Source organism: Paracoccidioides brasiliensis (assembly GCF_000150735.1).
Source record: "Paracoccidioides brasiliensis Pb18 unplaced genomic scaffold supercont2.4, whole genome shotgun sequence".
Lineage (NCBI taxonomy): Eukaryota > Fungi > Ascomycota > Eurotiomycetes > Onygenales > Ajellomycetaceae > Paracoccidioides > Paracoccidioides brasiliensis.
In genome coordinates this window covers 1,932,393-1,954,552 of record NW_011371361.1, presented here as the reverse complement: position 1 = coordinate 1,954,552, position 22,160 = coordinate 1,932,393, and the positions used below count along the sequence as shown (strand labels likewise).

Sequence of the window (22,160 nt, the reverse complement as noted above, 5' to 3'; positions counted from 1 at the left end):
CGTTCCCTCGCAAAGGCGCGTTGTCATGGAAACGGTGTTGACAGTAGCACGTGATGCAGCTCCAACCGACTTCTAGATCTCCGCTCATCCCAATCCATATATCCTCAAGCTACCACCATGACATGACCGCATACCAAACGTCCACTCTACAACTTCCAGCCAGAGTGGATGCCATTATGAATTATCGATATGGCAGCTACAGCTCCCCCAGCCCCACTCCAAACTGCTTTGCCATACGGCAACAGCTTCCAACACCCGGCGTCGCGACTTCAACAGCTACCTCGATCAACAACCTCTCGATCTCTTTCCAACCATGCATCCCCAAATACAGCTGCCGCAGCACCCACATTTAATACTGGTCTATTCCCGATGTCAAGGCCACGATCCTTTTCCATTGGAGACAGCTCCGACGACGATTTTCCCGAGCCCATTAAATTTAGCGCATCCGTCAAGGCACTTCTGGGAGAGGAAGACGGATCGAACATTGACGCCTCCCCGCGCACTGGAGGCTGCATAAATAAATCGCCAAAAGAAGGCATCAGCGTGAATGGCGAACAACACCGGACTTTGCTAGTTCGAAAACCACAAGAGAGACAAGTACGGATTGCGTCGCCAAGGGAACGTGATCTGGGAAGCCCACCTCCTAGGGTCGTGAGGGTGAATTCGCCTCGACTTTCACAAAGCGGCTTAGGTAGAGACAGTCCCCAATTGGTGCAGAAGGATGAAAATTCGTCCGATGGCCAACAACAACAACAACACCATCATGGTAATGATTTCATTACGCCTGCTGCCACTCGAACCAGAGTGGTGCGAGTTACGGATTCTAGGAGGAACTCCCGTTCCCCATCTACAGTGTCTTCCAGTGGCACCAGGTCGAGTGAAAAGTCATCCAAGGAAGGCGGGAGTCGTCTCGGGGATCGTTCGTTTTCTGGGGATGAACGTCGACGCGATGAAAACGTGTATCGATCTGGTTCTGTTAGTGTGCTTCGACCACGCCCTGGTGAAGAGACAGGAATGCAAAGCTCATTACGAGTCAAAAGAGTTGGTAGATTGACGGGTTCGTTTCTCAATGGACCAGCCCGTCGTGGTATGATTAGGAGGCAGAGCGAGGAAGTTCAGCAGGAGGAGCCAGTACACGAATCGCCGACTTCGAATGTCAGTCCTCGGTTCAATGGAGAAGAGCGTCAACAGCAACAACATCAACAACAACCAAGAGAATTCGAACCTCTCTGTAATCGTGAGCAATTTGTTGAAAAATCTCAACAATACCCCAGACCCTCAGAAAATATCAGTGGCTCACCGCTTCCCGTACAAGCGCCAAAACAACTTCCTGATCCAGAGATACCAGCCGACGACGCGTTTTTAAGATCTAGCACGCCGAAACAGTCACATTCAAAATCGAGATCTCCTCTATCATTAGAACTGAAGGGATCATCGCGATCCACGAAAGAAGTACCAGCTTTCTATCAAGTGCCTCCTTTCCCACCCAGGCCTGCCAGTCGAAATCAAGAGAATGACCCACCGCCAACCTTCAAAAGATCCAAATCCAAGGGCTTCGGCCTCCTTGATAAGGCGGAAAAGTTCTCTGTTGTATACGCTGATGAGAAGGAGCCAGTTAAGCCGATGCAAACAATTCTTACTCCCCGTAGGCCTCTAGCCCCCAAGGATAACAACACTCCCCATAGACCGGCCCCACCCCCTCCAAAAATGAGTGTTTTGGAAACAGCAACTGCACCCGCAGGAGCCAGCTCATCCCAGGCTCGACGAAAACGTGTACAAGTTACCATCAATCGCAAGCCATTTACCAGATTAGACTGCATCGGGCGAGGCGGTAGCTCCAGAGTATATCGTGTTATGGCTGAGAATTGTAAAATATTCGCACTAAAACGAGTCAATTTGGAAGACGTTGACCCCATTGCAATGGCTGGGTACAAGGGAGAGATCGATTTGCTTAGGAGGCTCGAAAATGTGGATCGGGTGGTGCGACTTTTCGATTATGAGGTGAATGAGGAGAAACAGGCGCTCAGCGTCCTGATGGAAATTGGCGAGTCAGATCTTTACAGAATCCTTACTCTTCGTCTCAATGCGGAGGACGCGGTGTTTGACACTGCGTTTACGAGATATTACTGGAAAGAAATGCTCGAGTGTGTTCAAGCCGTCCACGAGTTTGACATTGTTCATTCGGATCTCAAACCTGCAAATTTTGTCCTGGTCAAGGGAAGCCTCAAACTCATTGACTTTGGCATTGCAAATAAGATCCAAGATGATACCGTCAACGTCCACCGCGAGCAACAAATCGGTACGCCAAACTACATGGCTCCCGAGTCTCTGATCGACATCAACGCCACAGACGGCCTGCCATCCACCGTTGGAAAGATGATGAAAGTCGGCAAACCGAGCGATATCTGGAGTCTAGGCTGCATCCTTTACCAAATGGTCTACGGCAAACCGCCCTTTGCACATATCACCAAGCCGCTCGAACGCATAATGGCCATTCCAAATCCCAACGTCATTATCGAATACCCTGCTTACGGTGTTGGTGGTGTCCCTGTGCCGCCGGGACTCATCAAGACGCTGAAACGCTGCCTGCAGCGGGATCAAACTCTCCGACCGACGGTACAGGAATTGTTGGCTCAGCGAGATCCTTTTCTGTATCCCGAAGCCAATTTGGAGGGCGCCGTGCCCATGACACAGGAGATGTTGGGGAGGATCTTGACGAATGTTGTCAACCATTGTAGGGCTAGAGGCCCGCCGAAGGATGAAGAATTGGCAGGGTGGCCTGCTGGGTTTTTTGGGAAGATAAGATCTGCACTTGAGGAGGATGCGCTCTGATTGGGCTTTTTTTTTTTTTTTTTTTTTTTGGTCACTGAACCATTCTGGCTTCCTTTACTATTTTTTTTTTTAACTATCTTATATCTGGCTGTGGGCTTGGAATCGTTCTATTTCTAACTTCTTTTAGCACGGGTTGGTGCCTTGGAGAAATGGGTGCCTCTCTCTGTCTCTCTCTCCATGTGGCTATTGGTCTTTCTTGGCTGTATACTATATTCCCTTGGATTGGGGATATCTTTTATTGGCTTTCTTCATTTGCTGCGTTTCAGCGTTGTTTTCCTGGCGGTCACTGCATGCCGCTTCCAGACTCCGTGGCTTGCAAAACAACTTTTTTGGGATATAACTTTCCCCCGCCGCTTCGATTACCTCGAAATTATACCTGTTGGCACACGTGAAAGTCGTTCTCTTCTGCTTTAACAGATTACTAATGTGTATATGGCCATCTACTCTATGATCCCAGCATATGCGATTGTGGTTCTTCTGGCATGATTTCTATAACGGTGGGATATGGTGGTTCAATATAAATTTCTATATCATGCAACCCCGACAGCTGAACAAAAAGCCTTTAATCAGCTTGGAAATAATATACAAACAAGTAATCCTCCCATCCCTGTCACGCCCTTACTTGTCCATAGCCAAGGACAAAGGTATCACTCCTTGCTCCTCTGACCCTCCACTTCTTCATCCACAATCTGCACCCCTTCCCTAATCAATTCATCCACACCCTTAACCTTAACATCTACGACCCTCAAAATCGTATACTTATGCTTGCTCTTCACCCGTCTCACATGTCTCTGTCTCCGCTTGGTCTTCTCCTTGATGCGCAGCGGCTCAGCCTCGGTCCCGATAACCCTTACCCGACATTCGAACAGCCGCTCATCAACATACGGCGCCCCTTTCAGGGTGAAGTCTCGAGATCCAATTACGGACGCCCTATTGAAACGAAGGATGTCACCTGGTTGCACATTGGGCATGAGGAATGGGAGGCGCAGTGTGTCGCCGGGTGTTAAAAGGTAGGGCCGGGCGTGGAGGTGGGCGGTGATGTAGTGTGGCGCTTGTGTGGTGAGGTAGGGGAGGAGGGAGGTTAGGGATGGGGTGAGAGTTAGGGGTTTCGTGAAGGTGGGTGGGATGGGGAGCTTGTTGGGAGGGATTGTCGGCGTGGACGTTGATGTGGATGTGGATGTGGATGTGGATGAGGATGAGGATGAGCTGTCTAAGATGGACAATTCTGCCTGTGATGGAATGGCAGCTTCTGAGAGTTGTGATATGCTCTGCTCATCTGCATTTATCGACGGGGTATGTGGAGGTATCTCGGGAGGTGTCGAATGGAAAGGAATTGCTGAGGATTGATGCATACATGCCGCTCGAGTGGACGGGAGGATCGAGGGCATCCACCGGATGTCCAGAGCGGTGCGGAGGGTAGATCTCGCAAACATGATTGCTGGTGGCGTGTGGAAATGTTCCCGGTGAAATAGGCGTAGATAGATAACAGAACTTGGTGTTCCGTCAGTTCTTGAAGAGCGTCCTCCCCCTACGAGATATTTATTAACTACCAAATGATCTTCGTCGCTCTTTTTTTTTTTTTTTTTTTGAAGTTGTAGAAAATCAAATCGAGATGCCGCAAATGACCGCTTCAGTAGCAGTCACGTGCATATGGTATTATGTAATTGTAATCGATAATTAATTCAAACCCTCAACTTTTTCTGCAATGAGGATTGGGGAATGTCAACAGGTGAAGCCGCTGAGATATAGAACGGGCTACAGCTTCCGTTTTTAAAATGCCTCAGAACGAGTTTGTCTATCCCTCGTCCACTGGTGCTGCTTGGATTTGTAGCCAAGTCTGCTAACGAAACCATCAGGTATATCGAACGGTGGCAGAAGCAGCACGGGAAGCGGTATGTGGATAAGCCCCGTCAAGCATATGGAGGTGACTCTGTATATCTGACGCCACAAACTGATATCTTTTTCTAGCCTTGATCATGAAGAACGCACACGCAAGCGTATAGCCCGCGAATCGCACAAGCAGTCGCACGATGCGCAAAGCTTCCGCGGCCTGCGAGCCAAGCTATATCAGAAGAAACGCCATGCGGAGAAGATCCAGATGAAGAAACGGATCCGGGCGCAAGAGGAGAAAAATGTCAAATCCGCAGGGCCCAACGAGCTTTCATCCACACCTCTCCCCAACTACCTCCTCGACAGATCCCAAGAGACAAATGCGAAGTCTCTGTCAAGCGCGATTAAGAATAAGCGTGCGGAGAAGGCCGCCCAATTCTCTGTACCTTTGCCCAAAGTTAAGGGTATAAGCGAAGAGGAGATGTTCAAAGTCGTCAATACAGGCAAGAAAACTCACAAAAAGTCGTGGAAACGTATGGTTACCAAACCTACTTTTGTTGGAAATGACTTCACGCGAAGACCGGTCAAGTATGAGCGCTTTATTCGGCCGATGGGTCTACGATATAAGAAAGCGAATGTTACGCACCCCAAACTCGGCGTTACAGTGCAGCTGCCGATCATCAGTGTTAAGAAAAATCCTCAGAGCCCCATGTATACGCAACTGGGAGTTTTGACGAAGGGAACCATTATCGAAGTCAATGTTAGTGAACTGGGCCAAGTCACGGCCAGTGGGAAGGTTGTTTGGGGAAAGCTGGCACAGATTACCAACAACAGCGAAAATGATGGATGTGTTAATGCGTAAGTGTTTCTTTTCTTTTCTTTCCGTTTTATCCTGTCAACTTGGGCGCATTGCGGCCCATTCCTTTCTCCACTTCGCCTATTGACGACATTGAAAAATATAATTTCCAATAGCGTACTTCTGGTCTAAACGCTCTATTTCTTTCTGCGCTTTAACTTGCAACGGCCTACTCCTTTTTATTTCTGGTATTTACCCTCATGAATGGGTGAAATATAACCATCGGCTACCACCGCACTTTGACCCTCAGAAGCCGCTTTTCCTCTCGGATAGGAACAAGCATCGGGCCACATCGACCAGAAGCGAAAACATGAGATACCTGGCGGAATTCTCTCGATTATTAGAAATGGGGTTCGGCGAAATAGACAAAGGAACTAAAAATATTGCAAGATTTGCGTTATTTCCATCTTCCGTTTTAACTTCTCATAGCATGGGTGGGTGTAGGTTTTGTTGTTAATTGGGCTATTTGCCCCTCTCTTATGTTATATCTTCTAGTTTATTCCATTTGTATTGTCAATGCTGAGTGAAATTTTCGTCTATTTCCAGGTCAACATCATGGCATTACAAAGAAGTTTCTTGGGTAGGCCTGTAGTAGCAGTGGAGATGAATCGTTGTGGAATACTTCAATAGAACCATGTTCCAGGGACTTGGTCTAGGAACATTTCCTGAAGATAAGGCAGCAAGGCGAGAGATAGAGCAAGTTTATTGTTAAGCTGTACGGGATATTCTCAGAAAATACTCTGTCATTATAATATTCTGGTACGTATCAAATCTTCCTCGAGTCTATACAAGGCCCAACCGTACAAACACACTCCTATATAAAATCTATGTTTAAAGCAAGAATGATTCAAAAACAAGAAGTGATTTCAATCTCAAAATAATATTGTCATCACCTACCCGTACATCCACCCACATAAGTCTTCTTCCCCCTATCACCTCTGAATCCCCATGCGCCGTCTTCCTGAACTCTCTCTCGCGCCCTCCATTGAAGCCGCCGGCGACGCCAGCCCCGAAACAACAGACGACAACGATCCAGATCTTGCATCGTTGACATTAAAACCGACATTAGTGCTCCGATTCCTGTTCCTAGGCCGGTTCTGATTCGAATTACTGGTACTCTGACCCGCAGACTCCCCAGAGCTTTGTAACATTGGACTGTTTCCGCTGGTAGTTGCTCCGCTCCTATGGCCCCGATTTGAGGCCGTACCATGTCCTCCGTTATGATATTGGCGGCGATTGCGCCAACTACCTCTCCTAGTCGCACCGGCACCAGTACTGGCAGCCTGATTTGGATTTGGCCACTGACGTTGCGGACAGACATCCTCAGAATACTGGTCGGAGGAAACTGAGTTCTCATCCTCCCCTTCCCTTTCTTCCATCACTCCCTCCTCAACCTGTTCTTCATACATCTCCACACTATCTTCCTGCTCCGAATCACCATCCAACCGCTCATCATCCTCGACAATAGTAACGATATCTCCAGTCACATTGGTAAGGGTGTTGACTCTATCCATTCTCTTCTGCGGCACAGCAGAGCCACCACCCCCTACCCAACCACCTTCATCTACCACCACCTCCTCCAACGCCCTCTTCGGCGGCACATTTCTCAACAAACACATCCCCACATCCAACCCATCAATTGCTCCAACTAAAAACTCGGCGTCCTTACAACTAACACTAAGAGTCCACCGATACTCCCCCAATCGCATCCGATAGAACTCCTCCTCCTCCCACGTCTCTGCGGTAGCCCTAAGCAGAATACCAAAGGAGCTAATTAGCGCGAAATTCGTGCGAGATGCAGAGGGCCAAAAGGACCGCAAGTGCGCGGGCCGCAGGCGATTGACGAAGTCCATAGCTGAGATTAGTCGGGTCTTTGCTGCTGAGCGGCAGATGTGTGAGAGGTAAGGGTCTGCTGAATCCGGACCTAGAGAGCGGATTATGGTTCTGTGCAGGGTTATTTCGGTCGCGAAGTAGGCGAGATGGAGGCCGCCGTTGAAGTTGGCGTTGGCAGGGTCTGGGTTATCTGTGTTTGTACTTATACATGTGGAACTGGTGCTTTCGCTCTGAGGATAATAGCAGAGCTGGTGTTGGTGATGTTCCATTTTCAATTCATTGGGTAGCTGTACGAACCACTCCTTCAGCCGGATTTGGATAGGTTTTGCGCGTTCAAGGATAATGCGGGTGCGTTGTGATCCTGCAGAGGCGAACTCGGAGGTTGCTTGCAGCGTGTAGAAGGTATTGAGGATTTCAGAGAGAATGGCGGTTAGTGTGACGAAGCGACAGAAGAGGAGGGCACCCGATCCCACAGCAGAAGTGTCCTGGTAGTTGATGTGGTCGTTGTTGTTGTTGTTGTTGTCACTGCTGCTGCTGCTTCTTATTGGATAGGCGTCCGCAAAGTCCTCTGGCGTTAATTCCTGTACTGTCCAGTTTGAGGCGAAGATATGTGAAGGACGACCGTGGACGAGCGCACACCATTTATCCTGCACATAGAGGGCCCAGGCCAGACGTTTGCGCAGTCCCTTCTCCCACGCAGAGGTGTTCCAGCTGCTGCAGTCCTGGTGAAGGCCTAGGTCAAACCCGGCGGTCACGAGCTGCGCTATTAGCTCTGGATTGTTCAGAGTTGATCGCTGCGAGAGAAGCAAGCCTGCTTGGAGGGTTGATATGTGTGGCTGTCCGACCGATTCGTTAAATAACCGAGTAGCCATCGTTTCCAGTCGAGTTGCATCTGGTGTTCGTAATGTCTGCACAGCGGCACCCGACAGCTCAAAGCTTGCAATAGTCGCTGGATCCAACCACTTCAATGCGACAAAATACACCGCAGCCAACAGCACAGGGGACATGTTCCGTCTAGTCTGATACAGGTGACGGAATGAATTTTCTATTAACACGGGGAAAGCTGGATGAGCGTGCTGGAAAAACTTGTCGACGAGTATTGGGCCAAAGGGGCTGACAAGGTTGTCGATGGCTTCGACAGAGATAGTGTGGGACTCTTGTCGGGAGCCGTCGAACATGCGCATAAATGTACCGTCATCGGCAAATTTTCGCACGCGCGAAGTTGCCAGAGGGCTTTCGTTGTTGCGGTCGAGGGTGAGGTAGTTGAGAAGGAGAGGTTCAAGCTCTGTAGTCATGCCAATGTACTGGCTTGTCTGAAAGGAGTAGTCATCAGAAGTGAAGTTAGAGGTTGCCGCTGCTGATGATGCTGCGGAGTGGGGGTTGGGATGTTTGTGAAAAAGAGAATCAGGCATAGCAGCCGCTGACATCGGGGAAAGGGGTTGCTCGAGGATAGGCCTGCAGTATATTTTAGACGGGGTTTGTGGTATATATATGTGACATGAGGACTTTTTTGTAATATCACATGGGGAGACGGAAAAGCCAAGTTTTATCGGTCAAATGAAAATTAAAACGCACCGCTTTAAGCCACCCCGGTCCTCATCGCCAGTCCCCGCCACAAACTCGTCCGGAAGTTTTCTCTTGCCCAAATGGCTCTGAACCTGAGCTTGAGATTGATCTTGAGCCTGTTCAGCTTGCTGCACCTGTGCCGAGTACATGAATGTGCAATCCTGGAGATAGAATTCGCACAAGAAGCACTTATTAGCTGACTCGTTCATGGCACATCTGCTATTTCTCCTGTAGCAAGCATCGCAAATGGAATTGGACGATAGAGCAGCTGGGCTCCTGATAGGAGTCGTTGCTGCTGCTGCTGTTGTGGTATTAGCGGTGGCTGAGGTTGCAGGTCTGGTTGCGGTTGATTTAATGATTGTTAGGTAAGGGGAGGTAACTCCAGACGCTGAAGAGCAGCCATTGGGTAAGGAGCTAGCCATGATGAATTGCTGCTGCTCCTAGTAGTTTGGTTGGTAAGGTTTGGCTGGGGTTGAAATGGTATTATTCAACGGGATGGGTGATGGGTGAAACCAACAATAACAGCAGTAACGAAGAAGCTTATTGTAGAGAGGATTTTCAGGAAAAGCTGGAATCGTGTTCCTATTTTCCTTCTTTATATTGGAGGAATTCAAAGTAATAATGGCGGAAGAAGACGCCTAACCGGCGAACCCTTGTTGGGGGAGCGGAATGACAAGATGATTTGATAATATGTACCATCGGTAGTCATTCTTTGCTTCCAGAGCCAAGCAGGAAATGGAATTGAGAAAAAAGAAAGGACTTATTAGGCGACCTATTGTTTTCTTTTTCTTTCCTCATGTCTTTATAATTTTGGTTGGTAAGAAATGCCAGCCGGAACCAGGCCGTTTGTGCTTCCCCGAAGAGAAGAAGATAGGGGTAGTTAACCAATAGCTGGCTTCGAATCGACCGTGACGGGCACAATAGCCCTCATCCGCAGCTCGAAAGCCAGCCCAGGCACCCGAAGGATCGCTCAGGGCGTCAATTGCAGCAGATATCATCTGCTTGGGGTGGGAGGAGTGATGTCGTCAGAGATATGTAGCGTTGGATGGATGATGTATCCGGTTGGCGGCTGGAGGCTGCGATCGGAAAGGATAGGAACGGCCCAGGTACACGGCAGACAGCGCTAATCTGCATACAAACCACGGGTACCTCGCCGCGAATGAATTGAGAGCAAACAAAACCAACGGTGGCGCGCAAAGGATTAAAGGAGAACAAGTATGATGATACAATGCAAGATAAGCAAAGCCCTCTCTCCCTCACTCTCTTTCTCTCGTCTTTTTCCCGCTTCCTTTTGCTATGCCGTCGTTTGGCAGAAGCCAATTTTATTCCAGAGCGCTGGGACGACGCAGCGCAGCAAGCTTAAGCGTTGTAGAGATGATGCATCTTTATTCACCAAAATTAATATAACTACCCCGCTCCACCAATCGCCAGAACAAAGAGGTCGATAATGATTGACAGAACCTGAAACGCCTGGGGTGATTGTGGGTGAGAAACCTGGGGAGGAAGATAAACAGAGAGAGGCTGAAGAGGAAGACCGATAGAGAACTTGGGGGATGTTTAATCAAGATGCATTCATTCATTTTACGTGAAACCATCAGACCATCTTATTTCCCTTCCGCCTTTTTTCTTGTAATTATGCTTGTTTCCAACCCCCCTTGGTCCCCCCAGGTCTGAAGTTGGCCAGATACTGAATAACATTGAATAATATCAACAAATAATTAAATATCAGCAGGGCAGTGCAGTTTCCAAGACGTAAGAGATATATTATATTCAATCAATCCCCGCCCGCCCCATCTCCACCGAGTGCGAGTATTTCTCCATCCCAGCGCCAATCAGTTAAGTACCAGCCTGCTCTCACCCAGGAACAGGGACTACCTGAAGGCCGAAGAAATTTGTAATCGGCGCAATTGCCAATTGCCTTCAAAAGATATACCTTTTATCAACATTCCATTCCCAGTAAAGTTGGATATCCCGGCCGGTCCCTCACAACCAAGTCAGAACTCAGCGCCGCGACATGCAGAACGTCCAAAGATAAGCATCTCCCAGGCGATTGGCCACCCAGCGCTCCCCATCCTCCCTTGGTTCCAGTGGGCCAACGCCCCAGAGCTGGCTGTATGCCAGTCCTGCGAGCTGCAGGCCCGCTAGTCTGCTTTTGCGCCGCCAGTTCGGGCTATTACGTACAGCTTTCGTGAGGGAACGCGGTGCTGGAGGAGGAGGAGGAGGAGGAGGTCCAATGTTTGGATTCCCAATCACCGTTCGTCGCGCAGTCATGCCACCAATTCACGGTTAAAAAAATGCAAGAATCACTCTGCAGGATACAGAGGGAGAGAATCGAACTCACAGTATTCGATATTAAGAAGCGAGAAACATTTCAAGTTTGCATAGACTGCGTGTCTTTTTGACATATTATAGACCTAGAAACTAATCTTCCAGAGTGCATACATAGAGAATCTGCTAGTTAGTTCAATCAATTCTAGCTTGGTTAAATCTAGTTTGTTGAATTGGTTGCTCGCTCACATGGGAATTTTCGTTGATCAACAAGAAAAGGGGTTGAAGGAAGAGGTTGTAGCTTCTGAATATTCTCGGCTGGGAGGAGAAAAAGGATTAAATAACTGTAACTACAGTCGAATGTGATTTTGAAGCTGAACATCGTTTTGGATATAGTGATTTTACCGTATCTCTCAGATCCTTACCCCTTAAACAACCCTAATCAACCCCCCCAGTCCGACCGTGTTTATTTCAGTCGAGGTGACCCGAGTGGGCCCAACTTATAAACCAACATTCAACCTGTAGCCGCGGATTATAACATACAAAGATTGGACCGATGATGATGTATGTTTACTATATACCAAAATAATAATAACGATAATAACAACAATATACGGAAATGGAGAAGTTCTGAAATGAAAAGGACGGAAATCCGGGTCCGGACACTACGGTAAGTGGCCGACGAGAAAAAGAGCAAAGAAAAGAATAAGAGCGAAGAATCGTTAGCGAAACTAGGAAAAGGTGAAGTAGATAGGTAATCGCATAGATCTTGTTTCTTTGGTCAGGTCAAAGATACATCATCTTTTTTTTACCTCCCAAAATTCTCTGCGTATTGTGTGTGTATCCTGTATCCACGAAAAATTTCCCCCAAAAATATTAAAAATCCTCCCAAATTTTTAACTTTTCACAGTATACCGCGGTTTGCACGCCGCAACCTTCTTCGCAGGGTGTGTAATATCCTTAAACACCTTCCAATCACTAAGCGTCGGGAAGTGATCCCGCTCAGCGCCGTCGTCCGCCAATGGCACGACATCACGTTTCGCAACCGTAATCTGCAGTTCCTGCGAGCCGCCCACTGACGACCGCGAAAACTCACCAGAATCAATAACCTTGCCGGTCAAATCCTGCACCCGCCACTGAAGATGCTTCTCCAGCAGCGGCAGGATCGTGTCGTCATCCAGATCAGAAATCAGCTCGCTACTCTGCAAGAGCGCGAGCACATGCGACAGCGGAATCTGGCCGTACATGTCGCGCGTCATGTTGGCTGGAGAGTCCTGGGAAGAGGCAAACGAGGCAAAGGTGCCGATCAGGTTGGGCGCATATGACCAGTCGCATGATTCCTTGGGTGGCTCGGAGAGGAAGAAGAAGATGCGATATGCATGTGAGATCGCGAATTTGTTCGCCCTGACGTTGAGGACCCATTGCTTCTTCAAATTGTTCATGCCTAGCTTGACGAAGTCGAGCAGACTCGATTTGCCTATGTCTTCGAGAAAGTCCAAGAGCTTGAAGTTGAGGTTCATCAGATCGTCTAAGGTGTCCTGGGCGAGATTGGGCATGCGCTTGTGCTTGATCACTCCGTCGTGGTGGTGGTGGTGGACAGCGCGGGCGCTGAATGTGGGACTGCGCTTGCTGTTATCGCTGCTGCTCGCTCTGTTATACAGGCGGTTAACCTCCCGGCGCACGTTTGCGGTCAGTTGTTGCTTGCTAACACCCCAATCCTTGATCTCCGAGTAGGTATAGCCAAAGGATCTGGTGTTCCGGGAAGTGATGGCGTTGTAGAATTGATTGCTGGGGTCGCGGAAAGGTGCGAACGCTAATGAAGACGGGTTAGAGTCTTTTGCTTCTGCCATTTTCAACACCTCACGTATATGGTGGTTGACCTACCCGTTTCAGAATCTTCCATTGTTCCAGCCTTTCTGATGAAATCTGTCCCGCTGTTAACTAACGGTTGTACATAGGAATCCGGATGCAGCGCTTGCCACAGAGCAACAATACGGTCAACGTTGCTACAATATATATTAGCGTTGCCACCAGCAGCAGGAGAAGTAAGTCCGGAATGGTGCTTAACTAACGTATGGTGGAGCCAGAAGATAGGGTCATAGGCGGACCAGGGGGTGTATGTCATGTGTCCACCACTGCCCCCGACGGAGACGTGAACGAGACCATGAATGTTCTCCAGGTTGTTGTAACTTCCACCGCGGTTGGGGAGCGAATCGGTGGAAAAGACGGTGTAGTTGGTCTCACCAGCTAACAGTTGGTAAGTATTGATTCGAATGCTGAAGTGTGTTGTCAGTCAAGACTGCCGAAATAATAAATGCTGCTGAAAAATATGACGTACTGAGCACCGATCGAGATCAACGTCCTTTGGATGGACTCAATTTGAGATTCTCCATCATCGTTGGGGGTGCGAACGGTGACAGGGTATTTGCTAAGCTGTGGGCGATGTCAGCCGAAAGTCCACACAACCGCAGAGGGAATACTCACCATGTCGATGGGGAAGTATTCCTCAGCGGACGGCCTGACTGCATAGTTGTAAAGTGGGTTTGGAATGGTGCGCATTCCGCTCGGAGAATTAATATTTAGCTCTGGAATAGTTACAGACCTGGGCATCTGGGGATCGTTGGCCCAGTCCCAGTACGGAATTCTCAGATTCTGAGCCGCCTGTTGATATTTCCCTCGGACATTTTGAGGGTACAAGTTGGCAATCCTTTGGGCGTGACGCGAGATTCTTTCCTATTATTGATAGCAGTTGTGAGGATTTACGTGAACATAGCAGATGTAATATTTAAAAGAAAGATTGACGACAACGAACCTCATACATTGCAAGGTAAGGTCGATGCCACACGGGGAACAAGGTGGATCCGTGGGAGCAGTAACCAGCATTGTTGGTGCCCTCAACGCCGTCCCAGGAGACATAAGGGTATCCGTGAATACCTAAGATCCAAAAATCAGTTATATTTCTATCGCCGCTTCTCCTCTCTCAAGTCCTGGGATCGCGCTCACCAGCAATCTTGTGAAAACTCAGAAGCTCACTGCGGTCCTCCTCCTGGAAAGCTTTGAGGGAAAGAATGTAAAGATCCCATTCAGGCCCCGACCACTCCAGTTTGGTGAGATCCTTGCGCACAGGTCGTTCACCGGTTTGAGGATTGACGCCGCCTCTTGCACCAGAAATTGTGACTGCAGACACACTGCCGACTAGCACATTCAGCAACAAAAGCAGCGCTGGCCACCAAGTCGTCCCCATGATTACCCGAAATAAATATCAAAACAAATGAATGAAAACGGAGATCTTATTCCCTCAACTAAAGAAAAACGAGAGACTATTTCCGGTAGAGACTGGATAGGAGGAGAAAGGGCGAAAGAGGCAGTTCACATCCGTTCAAGACAACATCGAATTGGGATGTTGTACTGTCAGTCCAGAGCTCAATCAATGAACCCTTCTTCTTCTTCTTTTTCTTCTATTTTTTCTTTTCCTGCCTTTCAAACGCGGGGGTGGGGGGGGGGGCTCGGATTTGAACACACCGCAATGACGTCCGATAAAGTCGGCGCAAGTGGAGGTGGACGAAGGAATGTGGTTATCGAAAGTGAGAAGAAGGAGGTTAGAAGAGGAAAGAGGGGAAAGAATGGATGAAGAAGAACCTAAGGGAGACATTATTGATTGGAGCCAGCGAACAAGCAAATACGACCCGTACTGGATTTGCTCAGCTGTTTTAGGGGGTTTTCCTCCCTCCGTCTTGAGTAGAGAGGACAACCGCCCGTTACACCCAGGGCAAAACTCCTGCTAAGGCTGGTTAGTCAGGGACAAGGCTCCACTAGGGCAGCCATCGGTCGCCTTGGTTTGTGACCATCAAGGGTAGCGATGGCACTGATTGGATGCTTTGTGGCGAGGGGACCGTGGGATGGCTGTCGATCATCTGCTGGCAATAAACACTGGTCGAGTACCCTACCCTGTCGTGGAGAGGATGAGAGAAGCTCCCATCGCCCCTGATGCGTCCCAATGTTCCCGTACTGCCCAAATAACACCAGGAACAACTTGCAACATAAATTCCCATCATTCGCCCAGTAGATTGTGGATGCATACATTCAGCCATACGTGAATACCTGCATCTGTCTCCATGCCATAGCGACGGCATTCACAGTAACCACCAGAGCGGACAAACACAAAGTAGCACAATCAGATTCATCTACGCGAAAGGAGAGGAGCTGATAATGCTGCTGATCTAGCACCCAAGCCAGACCTCGTCGGATTCCGCTCTCGCCTCAAGAAACATCAGACAGAACAGCTTCCTGGTTGGGGTTGTTCTTTTGTCCCAGCGAAAGGTTTCGATCGTGAAACCCACACTCCCCCCGGGGACAACCGACCAAAAAACTATTTAACCAAAATTTCCAGGAGCTAAAAGATGACGGATGTTCTCCTGTTTCCAAAATCTAATCCTCCTCGAGAATGTTGAAACAAAGAAGCTCATCCAGCTCGATCCTGCGCTGGCAGTTGGTTTTAGACACTGGCAACTGGGCATCTGTGAGAACTTAGCTGTGAGCGTACGTGGTATTCGACACAAAATACTGTAACTGATCCCACAGATGTAACCAAATTCTTGTGTGTTTTTAATATTTGCTGGGTAACCACTGGTTCTCAGGTTGTGAGCAGGGAGACCTTTTTCTCATCTTCTGTCCAACTTTCAAATTGTCCCAACCGAAGCCTGCAACTGATAAGTATGCACCCGCTGTAACATCGCAACGCACCAAACCAATCTCTGCCGGAAATATTCTTCGTAGATATACCCGCCGATTTGTAAAGAACCAGATCCTTAAAACTCAAAGCGCTTCTGCAAACCCACCTCGAGGCAGCTGCCAAAATTGACGCGGTAATAACCCAAGACCCGAGTATTTTCCTTGCCTTGCCCTCTCCCTTAGTTTAGTCATCCATGAAAGCTGAAAACAAGGGACGAGATCTTCGTTTGTCAAGGTGGCAGTGCTCCGATGCAAATAGGCAATCTTCAAACCCATGCAACTCCTGCTGTTTGGCATAGCTTGTGCCGTTCTCCTTTCTTCCAGAGTCCAGAGCAGGGTTTTTGTTGTTACCCCACTATGACTGTATGTGCTCGATAATGCCTGTTGTTAGATCCTCACTCATCACTATACGGTTGAACTGCCTCCTCAGATTGAGGATGAGGACGATGGACATCATGATGATGATGGTCGGTCGGGGATGGCAGAGGTTATTATTCCATCTGATCCACCCAAACTTAAACTTGTACTTAATGCTGGTGTGACTGACCGAAGCATTGACAACGACATGCGTTTCAACTACATGAAGGTCCCTCGCAACAAAAATAGAAAAGAATGTTAAGGCATTGAAACTCATGAGTGGAGATGTGCTGGATAAACATTCTCACTTTGATACAACTCCTGCTCACAAATGGATACTGTTGACATGTTCTCAATCCTAACTTTTGTCCCAGAGTCAGCATACTTCTCTGGAGGATGCAGTTACGGCAATTTATGCGCAATCCCAAGCCATGCATGGATCTTGTGTGGTTTCTGTTCATTCAAAAATAAAATATCAGGTCCGCAGAGAAAAAGTGAGGGATATTCTTAGGACTACAGAGTACAGCGGAGGTGCATTTGAATGACGGCCACAATGCAATCAGATTTCCTATATCGTATGAAAAACGGAGAAGATCTAATCGTGCCCCGCGCACCCACACCTGATGTGGGTGCGCCACAGCGTAATGATAAAAACAGTGTAACGATAAAAATATGGATAATTAGAACTTCAAAAATTAATATCTCATCACAATGCTGCTAATCTATGATAATTAATTTATCTATATCATCTGTAGTAGCTATATTATTTGCAAGACATTTATATATATCATTAACCTTTTGTTGAGTTGAATCTGTGGCATTTTTCTTCAAAGCTCTCTCAACATGTTTAACTCTTTTACAACATTCTTTTTCTGCTTCCTTCTCTTTACATTGTGTGATCTTTCTATTCACATCTCTGACAGTGAGTATACCTTCTACTTGAACCTGCTGATGTGTATTTTTAGTGCTGCAGTGTTTGGTTGCAAGGTAGTAACTCTTAATCTTACTCTCTCTTTTAGTATTGAGTTCTGTCTGAACAAGACTGCCTTGGAAAAACTTGTTCAATTGATTGCTCAGATGAGGTGATTTGAAATTAAGTATATCTTTTATATCTTGCATTGCTTCTTTGTCATTTGAATATGGTATTATAGCTTCTCAATTGTCTTGAGTGAGAATAACTGTAATGAAGTAGTATCTGAACAGCTTGTTTGTAGTGAAAAGAAATCTTCTTCATATATTTGCAACTCAGAGTAGTCAGAGACCTTTGAATCTAGCTTAATCAATATAAATTGTGAGTTGAATAGAACAATGCCACAATTTACAAAGTCAGTCTGAATAGTAGAATATTGAAAAGTCTTTTTGCAGACATTAACTAGATTCTATAGAAATTGACATTTTTCATACTGCTCATATTCATATCACATAACTTGATTAATTGTCTTTGAATGATAGTGTTTATACTGCTGAAAAGACACACTATCTAGAGATTGCAGTATATGAGTTAAATGTAAAGAAAATTCATATAGAATAATCTTGTGAAGATTGCAGTATTGTAGAAATTCTTCAGTAAGATGAGATTCATAATTGTCAAGAAGTAGCAATTGATGACTGTCTGCTGATGTTTTTTAGAGATCTTATTAAAGTGCTAAATCCATGTAAAGTTAATCTCATCATTGATATAATTAGTATCTGATGTCATGATTGTATATTTACTCAATAGGTTGCTTTGTGTATATCAATCTTCAAGTTGAGTTTTGAATTTCATGATGATGAAGAAATTCAATACCTCATCATCTGCTGAAACACACTCAATCACAGTGATCAATTCTTGAGAATATGATGAAGTTATAACTGAATTAAAGTCTTTAAAAGCAGTAATAATCTATTCTCCATGTCCTTGACCCTCTTGAAAGTCAATTTCATCAAAGTTGTAGATATTGCAAGTTTGAAATATGTACTTTTGAAGTAAGATTTTCAAATAGTCAAATCACATCTTGATGTAGCTAATATTCTCAACAGCAATTCTTTTCAGATTTATTGCCTTCTGCTTAACTCTTTTATATTCATTCAAGCTTTGTATATATCAATAGGTCCACATCTTGCTGACCATAGATGGGGAGGTTGAAGAATTAGTATAATGGTGTTTGAGAATGAGATTCACATTATCTTGAATCTGCTCTATGGTCAGTGAGTAATTATTTCTGTCCATATGAGCTATTTACTCTTTTAATGTGTCCTCCTGGCTCTTGCTAAGCTTCTTGTTTGATGCAGTCTTTGCATTGCATGTTTTTCTTTTATTGATTCTTGCTCAAAGACATTGATAAGAAACATTGAATTTGTGTGCCAGAGGTAGGATTTTCTGTTTTCAATTGCCATTATAGACTTCAATGGCACTCTGAATACATTTTTCAAGATCATCTATCTTATTGGTCATGGTGGTGGTGATATATTAATATTTAAAGATTGATTAATGAAGAAGTTGATATTTTTATCATTACACTGTTTTTATAGTTACACTGTGGCGCACCCACATCAGGTGTGGGTGCGCGGAGGCACGATTAGTTGTTCCATACGGAGTAGCCAGATCTAGATGTTGATCCAAATTCGCATCTCACTATTGTTATCTGATCATCTTGACGCGCCGCATCGAGCGTGGCGATAGCACCGCCATCCAGATCTGGGCAAGAGAAGGATATGAATAGCAGAACACCCGTTCAAAAGAAAGAGAGGTATTGGAGGAGGCATTTCCCATTGTTAGGAGAAAAAAAAAATAGTACGGAGAAGATGGGCTTCCTTCTTTTTGGGCGCAATTAATTGATAGGTCTCCCGTAGAAATATACTTTCAAAGCCAATATCATTGCTGATCGCCCATAATAGGTCTTGAACCTTCTTCGTGATAAGAGAGAACTTGCGCCGGAAACATTACCCCTTGATATATGTCAGCGACCCCGGAAGACGGGAGATCAAATGTATACATACCAGCCCCTACCCATTCGTGTCAATACTCCATCAATCTCGTCCCCCAGTTAGCTACTCAATCCATCACTACAGAGATTGACTCAACGCTCCGGTGTTCGCCTCCTGATTTCCTCTCTACCCCTTCCATATTTTGTGGATGAAACCAAACCCGTAGATGCAGAATGGGAACCCAGTTATGCGCCGAGGTGTGAAGAAAAGAGGGTCGGCCTGCTGGTGATATGACATGGAGACTTCTCCGGGTTCAGACGGAAAGAAACGAGAAGAAAACAAGACATCAAAAAGGGAATAAAGTAAGATGCAAAGGTAAATAAATAAATATATATAATATGATCCTGATATCAGCGTATAGTTGGCAAAAAGGTTGCCCAACGAAAAATAAGAAAATCATATCAAAAACTGATAGCTAGCGCGTTAGAAGGGATTGAGTATATAGCACGTAACAAAACTTCCGGAGCCTACCCCGAACACACATCGCGTTCAATTAAAAATCCAAACCACTCATCATAACCACGTCCGCACCAGCCAAAAATACCACAAACCTCCCACCACCAAAACTTGTGTGAACGGCTTCATAAACTCCGCCCACAATACATATTTGAATCCGCGGTGACCAGCACTACCAGCACTACCCCAACTCTTCACACCCCAGCTACGGTCTCTAATCTTCTCATCAATTTCCAAATCAGACCGCCGCAGACTCTCGCTGACCTTATCGCCGCCATGGGTTCCAGTTACGTCGATAATCTGTGCGTGCTTTGTCGGACGTAAGAGACCGTCATGAGATGGTGGTGAGGAGGAAGCTGTGCGCGATAGCATACTGCCGCCACCACCACCACTGTTAGTAGTGGCGCGGTGTGAGAAGCATTTTTCGCCTTCGGTGGTTGAGGAGGTGCTGGAGGTGCTGAAGGTTGTGGAGGTGGAGGGATTGTAGAGGTGTTGGTGGTGATGGTAGTGGGGTTGGTGGCTGATGGGAAGGAGGTATTCGAAGTCGTGCGATGTTATTGATGGGTCTTTAAGGGGTTGGAACGTGCGGGAGATAGCGCGGACGAAGAGGGCGACGATGGTTAGGAGGAGGACATAAGCGTATTGTATGAAGATGGAGATTTGGTCGGGGAGGAGGCAGAGGTGGTTTTGGATTGTGGAGGAGGATGATAATCCTAAGTCTGGGTTTATGGATTTTCCCGTCTGTAGGTCGACGGGGTTATAGAGGCTGGCCATTTGGAAGCCTGGGCGACGCACGCCCATTGCCAACGACATGCTTTTCACAGTGATCTCCTTGGGCGAGCCGCTGAATTCATGATGGCTGATTTCGCAGTAGTCGTGGTCGTCGCCAGAGTATACCTGCTTCACACCCGTGCCGGCGCTGGTAACTACTCTCTTGCTAATTGTCTCAGTCAGGACGTTCTGATATTGATATCCCCTCGAGACTCTTATCGCGTTCCTTTCATCCTTTTCCGGCAATGGATCGGTGGATGAAGGTGGGAATCGTTCGCGAAGTGGCCCGCAGGGAGTGCCTGGCTCCCGATACAAGGGTACATGTGTAAGAATGATGGTAGGTAGCTCCGCATCAGATGGTGCGGAGGACACAACAGGCTGAGTGGGATTACGGGCATTGACGATCGTGGAGGGCGCTGAATAGTTTTCTGCCTTTCCTTGGAGAGCAAGCAATTCTTCCTTTACCGCTCGCGCCTTTAAATTGGGAAGATCCTCCAAAAAATTCTCCACCTCTCTCCAGATTTCGTCACCGGAGGACGCATCCCCTGAATCCCCAGTTTCAGGATTCGGCTCATCCATCGCGCTCAGTGAAACGGTGTCAACCGAGACAAACGTGTGGTTGCCCAAGACATCGACGCGATTCCCATCGCCAAAATACGTCCGGAATCTCTTGAGCACGGGTTTTTGGATCCCATGCCCAAACCCTAAATCATGATTCCCCGGCAAACTCGCGATGATCTTGCGACCCCTTCCACTTGCCTTGGAATCAACCGCCCACAGCCTCCACGTATCGAAAAACATCTCGACGAACCGTCGATACTCCATCATCCAGACGTCATTCCCGTACATTTTAAACCTTGCGTCTGGACTCGAGCTGCTTCCCGTAGCCCACTCCCTTCCCCCATCAAACAAATCGCCTAGAAAAAAAGTAGTATCCGGTCTTAGGTCCCGCTGAAGAAGCGAGTAAGTTCGATACAAATAGAGATCGGAGTAAAACATCGTAAGTGACGAGAGCAGCCACGGCCTGCCCGGATAAGTATGTGGATCTACCAATTGGGGATCTGCTACGAAGGCAACATGATGGGGCAAGGCTCCTTGCGGCTATTCGCAGCATCATTGAGGAGTTGTTAGCCGCAATAAATACTTCCACGCATACCAAAAAAAATAAAACAGATGGATAATAATAACAATAATAATAAATAAGGGGGGAGACTTGCCCATTTCTCCCACCGAGCCCAATCGCAGTCCCGCACACTATCCTGAAATACCTTCCGTTCCCCCCACCAGAGAGTCACCACCCACACCAAGATCAAGACAATTTTCAGCGAACACACCAGCTTCAACAGCCTCAGCGCATGTCCGCACCTCCTCCTCCGCCTCGTCCCTCTGGTGGATGATGTAACGACCTGCGCAGTTCCGACACGTACCCTCAAGACTCCGGATTGCAAAAAATGCGGAAGAAAGTTGTATATACGCTGTGTGAGAGAGGGGGGTTCGATGAAGTGATTGCGGTGGGAATGGGAGGTCATTGTTCGTGTTCTTTTTCTGTTCTTTTGCGTGCGTTAATCCTGGGGTTGTTGGATTTGGGTAATTATATCGAAAAACCGAAAACGGATTGATTAGATGTCAGAATGTGGCTGTAACTACGTGCCCCACCTTGTTTCGTGTCGTGCCCTGCGCAAGTATGAAAGTA

At 47.1% G+C, this 22,160-nt stretch overlaps 8 protein-coding genes across 8 annotated transcripts; 3 read left to right on the top strand and 5 right to left on the bottom strand.

Annotated features, from left to right (window-relative positions):
* Positions 1-189: 189 nt before the first annotated feature.
* PADG_11709 (TTK protein kinase) lies at positions 190-2,832 on the top strand (the record flags this gene model as incomplete). The annotated part of the gene is made up of 1 exon (XM_010761635.1): positions 190-2,832. The coding sequence occupies one exon, from the start codon at positions 190-192 to the stop codon at positions 2,830-2,832; it is 2,643 nt and encodes an 880-aa protein (XP_010759937.1).
* A 647-nt stretch (positions 2,833-3,479) lies between these two features.
* PADG_04139 (mitochondrial 54S ribosomal protein YmL49) lies at positions 3,480-4,265 on the bottom strand (the record flags this gene model as incomplete). Its single annotated transcript, XM_010761435.1, has 1 exon — positions 3,480-4,265. One exon carries the CDS (start codon positions 4,263-4,265, stop codon positions 3,480-3,482), a length of 786 nt encoding a protein of 261 aa, XP_010759737.1.
* A 342-nt stretch (positions 4,266-4,607) lies between these two features.
* Positions 4,608-5,524, top strand: PADG_04138 (ribosome biogenesis protein NSA2; the record flags this gene model as incomplete). The annotated part of the gene is made up of 3 exons (XM_010761033.1): positions 4,608-4,621; positions 4,689-4,724; positions 4,801-5,524. The coding sequence occupies 3 exons, from the start codon at positions 4,608-4,610 to the stop codon at positions 5,522-5,524; spliced, it is 774 nt and encodes a 257-aa protein (XP_010759335.1).
* Positions 5,525-6,450: 926 nt separating this feature from the next.
* On the bottom strand, positions 6,451-9,339 carry PADG_04137 (uncharacterized protein; the record flags this gene model as incomplete). The annotated part of the gene is made up of 2 exons (XM_010761032.1): positions 6,451-8,806; positions 8,927-9,339. The coding sequence occupies 2 exons, from the start codon at positions 9,337-9,339 to the stop codon at positions 6,451-6,453; spliced, it is 2,769 nt and encodes a 922-aa protein (XP_010759334.1).
* A 1,579-nt stretch (positions 9,340-10,918) lies between these two features.
* PADG_04136 (uncharacterized protein) lies at positions 10,919-11,188 on the bottom strand (the record flags this gene model as incomplete). The annotated part of the gene is made up of 1 exon (XM_010761031.1): positions 10,919-11,188. One exon carries the CDS (start codon positions 11,186-11,188, stop codon positions 10,919-10,921), a length of 270 nt encoding a protein of 89 aa, XP_010759333.1.
* Positions 11,189-12,081: 893 nt separating this feature from the next.
* Positions 12,082-14,429, bottom strand: PADG_04135 (uncharacterized protein; the record flags this gene model as incomplete). The annotated part of the gene is made up of 7 exons (XM_010761434.1): positions 12,082-12,998; positions 13,070-13,191; positions 13,258-13,461; positions 13,524-13,618; positions 13,670-13,918; positions 13,998-14,119; positions 14,189-14,429. The coding sequence occupies 7 exons, from the start codon at positions 14,427-14,429 to the stop codon at positions 12,082-12,084; spliced, it is 1,950 nt and encodes a 649-aa protein (XP_010759736.1).
* A 282-nt stretch (positions 14,430-14,711) lies between these two features.
* On the top strand, positions 14,712-16,535 carry PADG_04134 (uncharacterized protein; the record flags this gene model as incomplete). The annotated part of the gene is made up of 11 exons (XM_010761030.1): positions 14,712-14,783; positions 14,854-14,892; positions 14,985-15,021; positions 15,074-15,247; positions 15,310-15,350; positions 15,410-15,505; positions 15,629-15,724; positions 15,834-15,898; positions 15,990-16,050; positions 16,136-16,204; positions 16,308-16,535. The coding sequence occupies 11 exons, from the start codon at positions 14,712-14,714 to the stop codon at positions 16,533-16,535; spliced, it is 978 nt and encodes a 325-aa protein (XP_010759332.1).
* A 3,218-nt stretch (positions 16,536-19,753) lies between these two features.
* Positions 19,754-21,996, bottom strand: PADG_04133 (uncharacterized protein; the record flags this gene model as incomplete). The annotated part of the gene is made up of 3 exons (XM_010761029.1): positions 19,754-21,568; positions 21,752-21,873; positions 21,942-21,996. 3 exons carry the CDS (start codon positions 21,994-21,996, stop codon positions 19,754-19,756), a joined length of 1,992 nt encoding a protein of 663 aa, XP_010759331.1.
* Between the last annotated feature and the right edge of the window lie 164 nt (positions 21,997-22,160).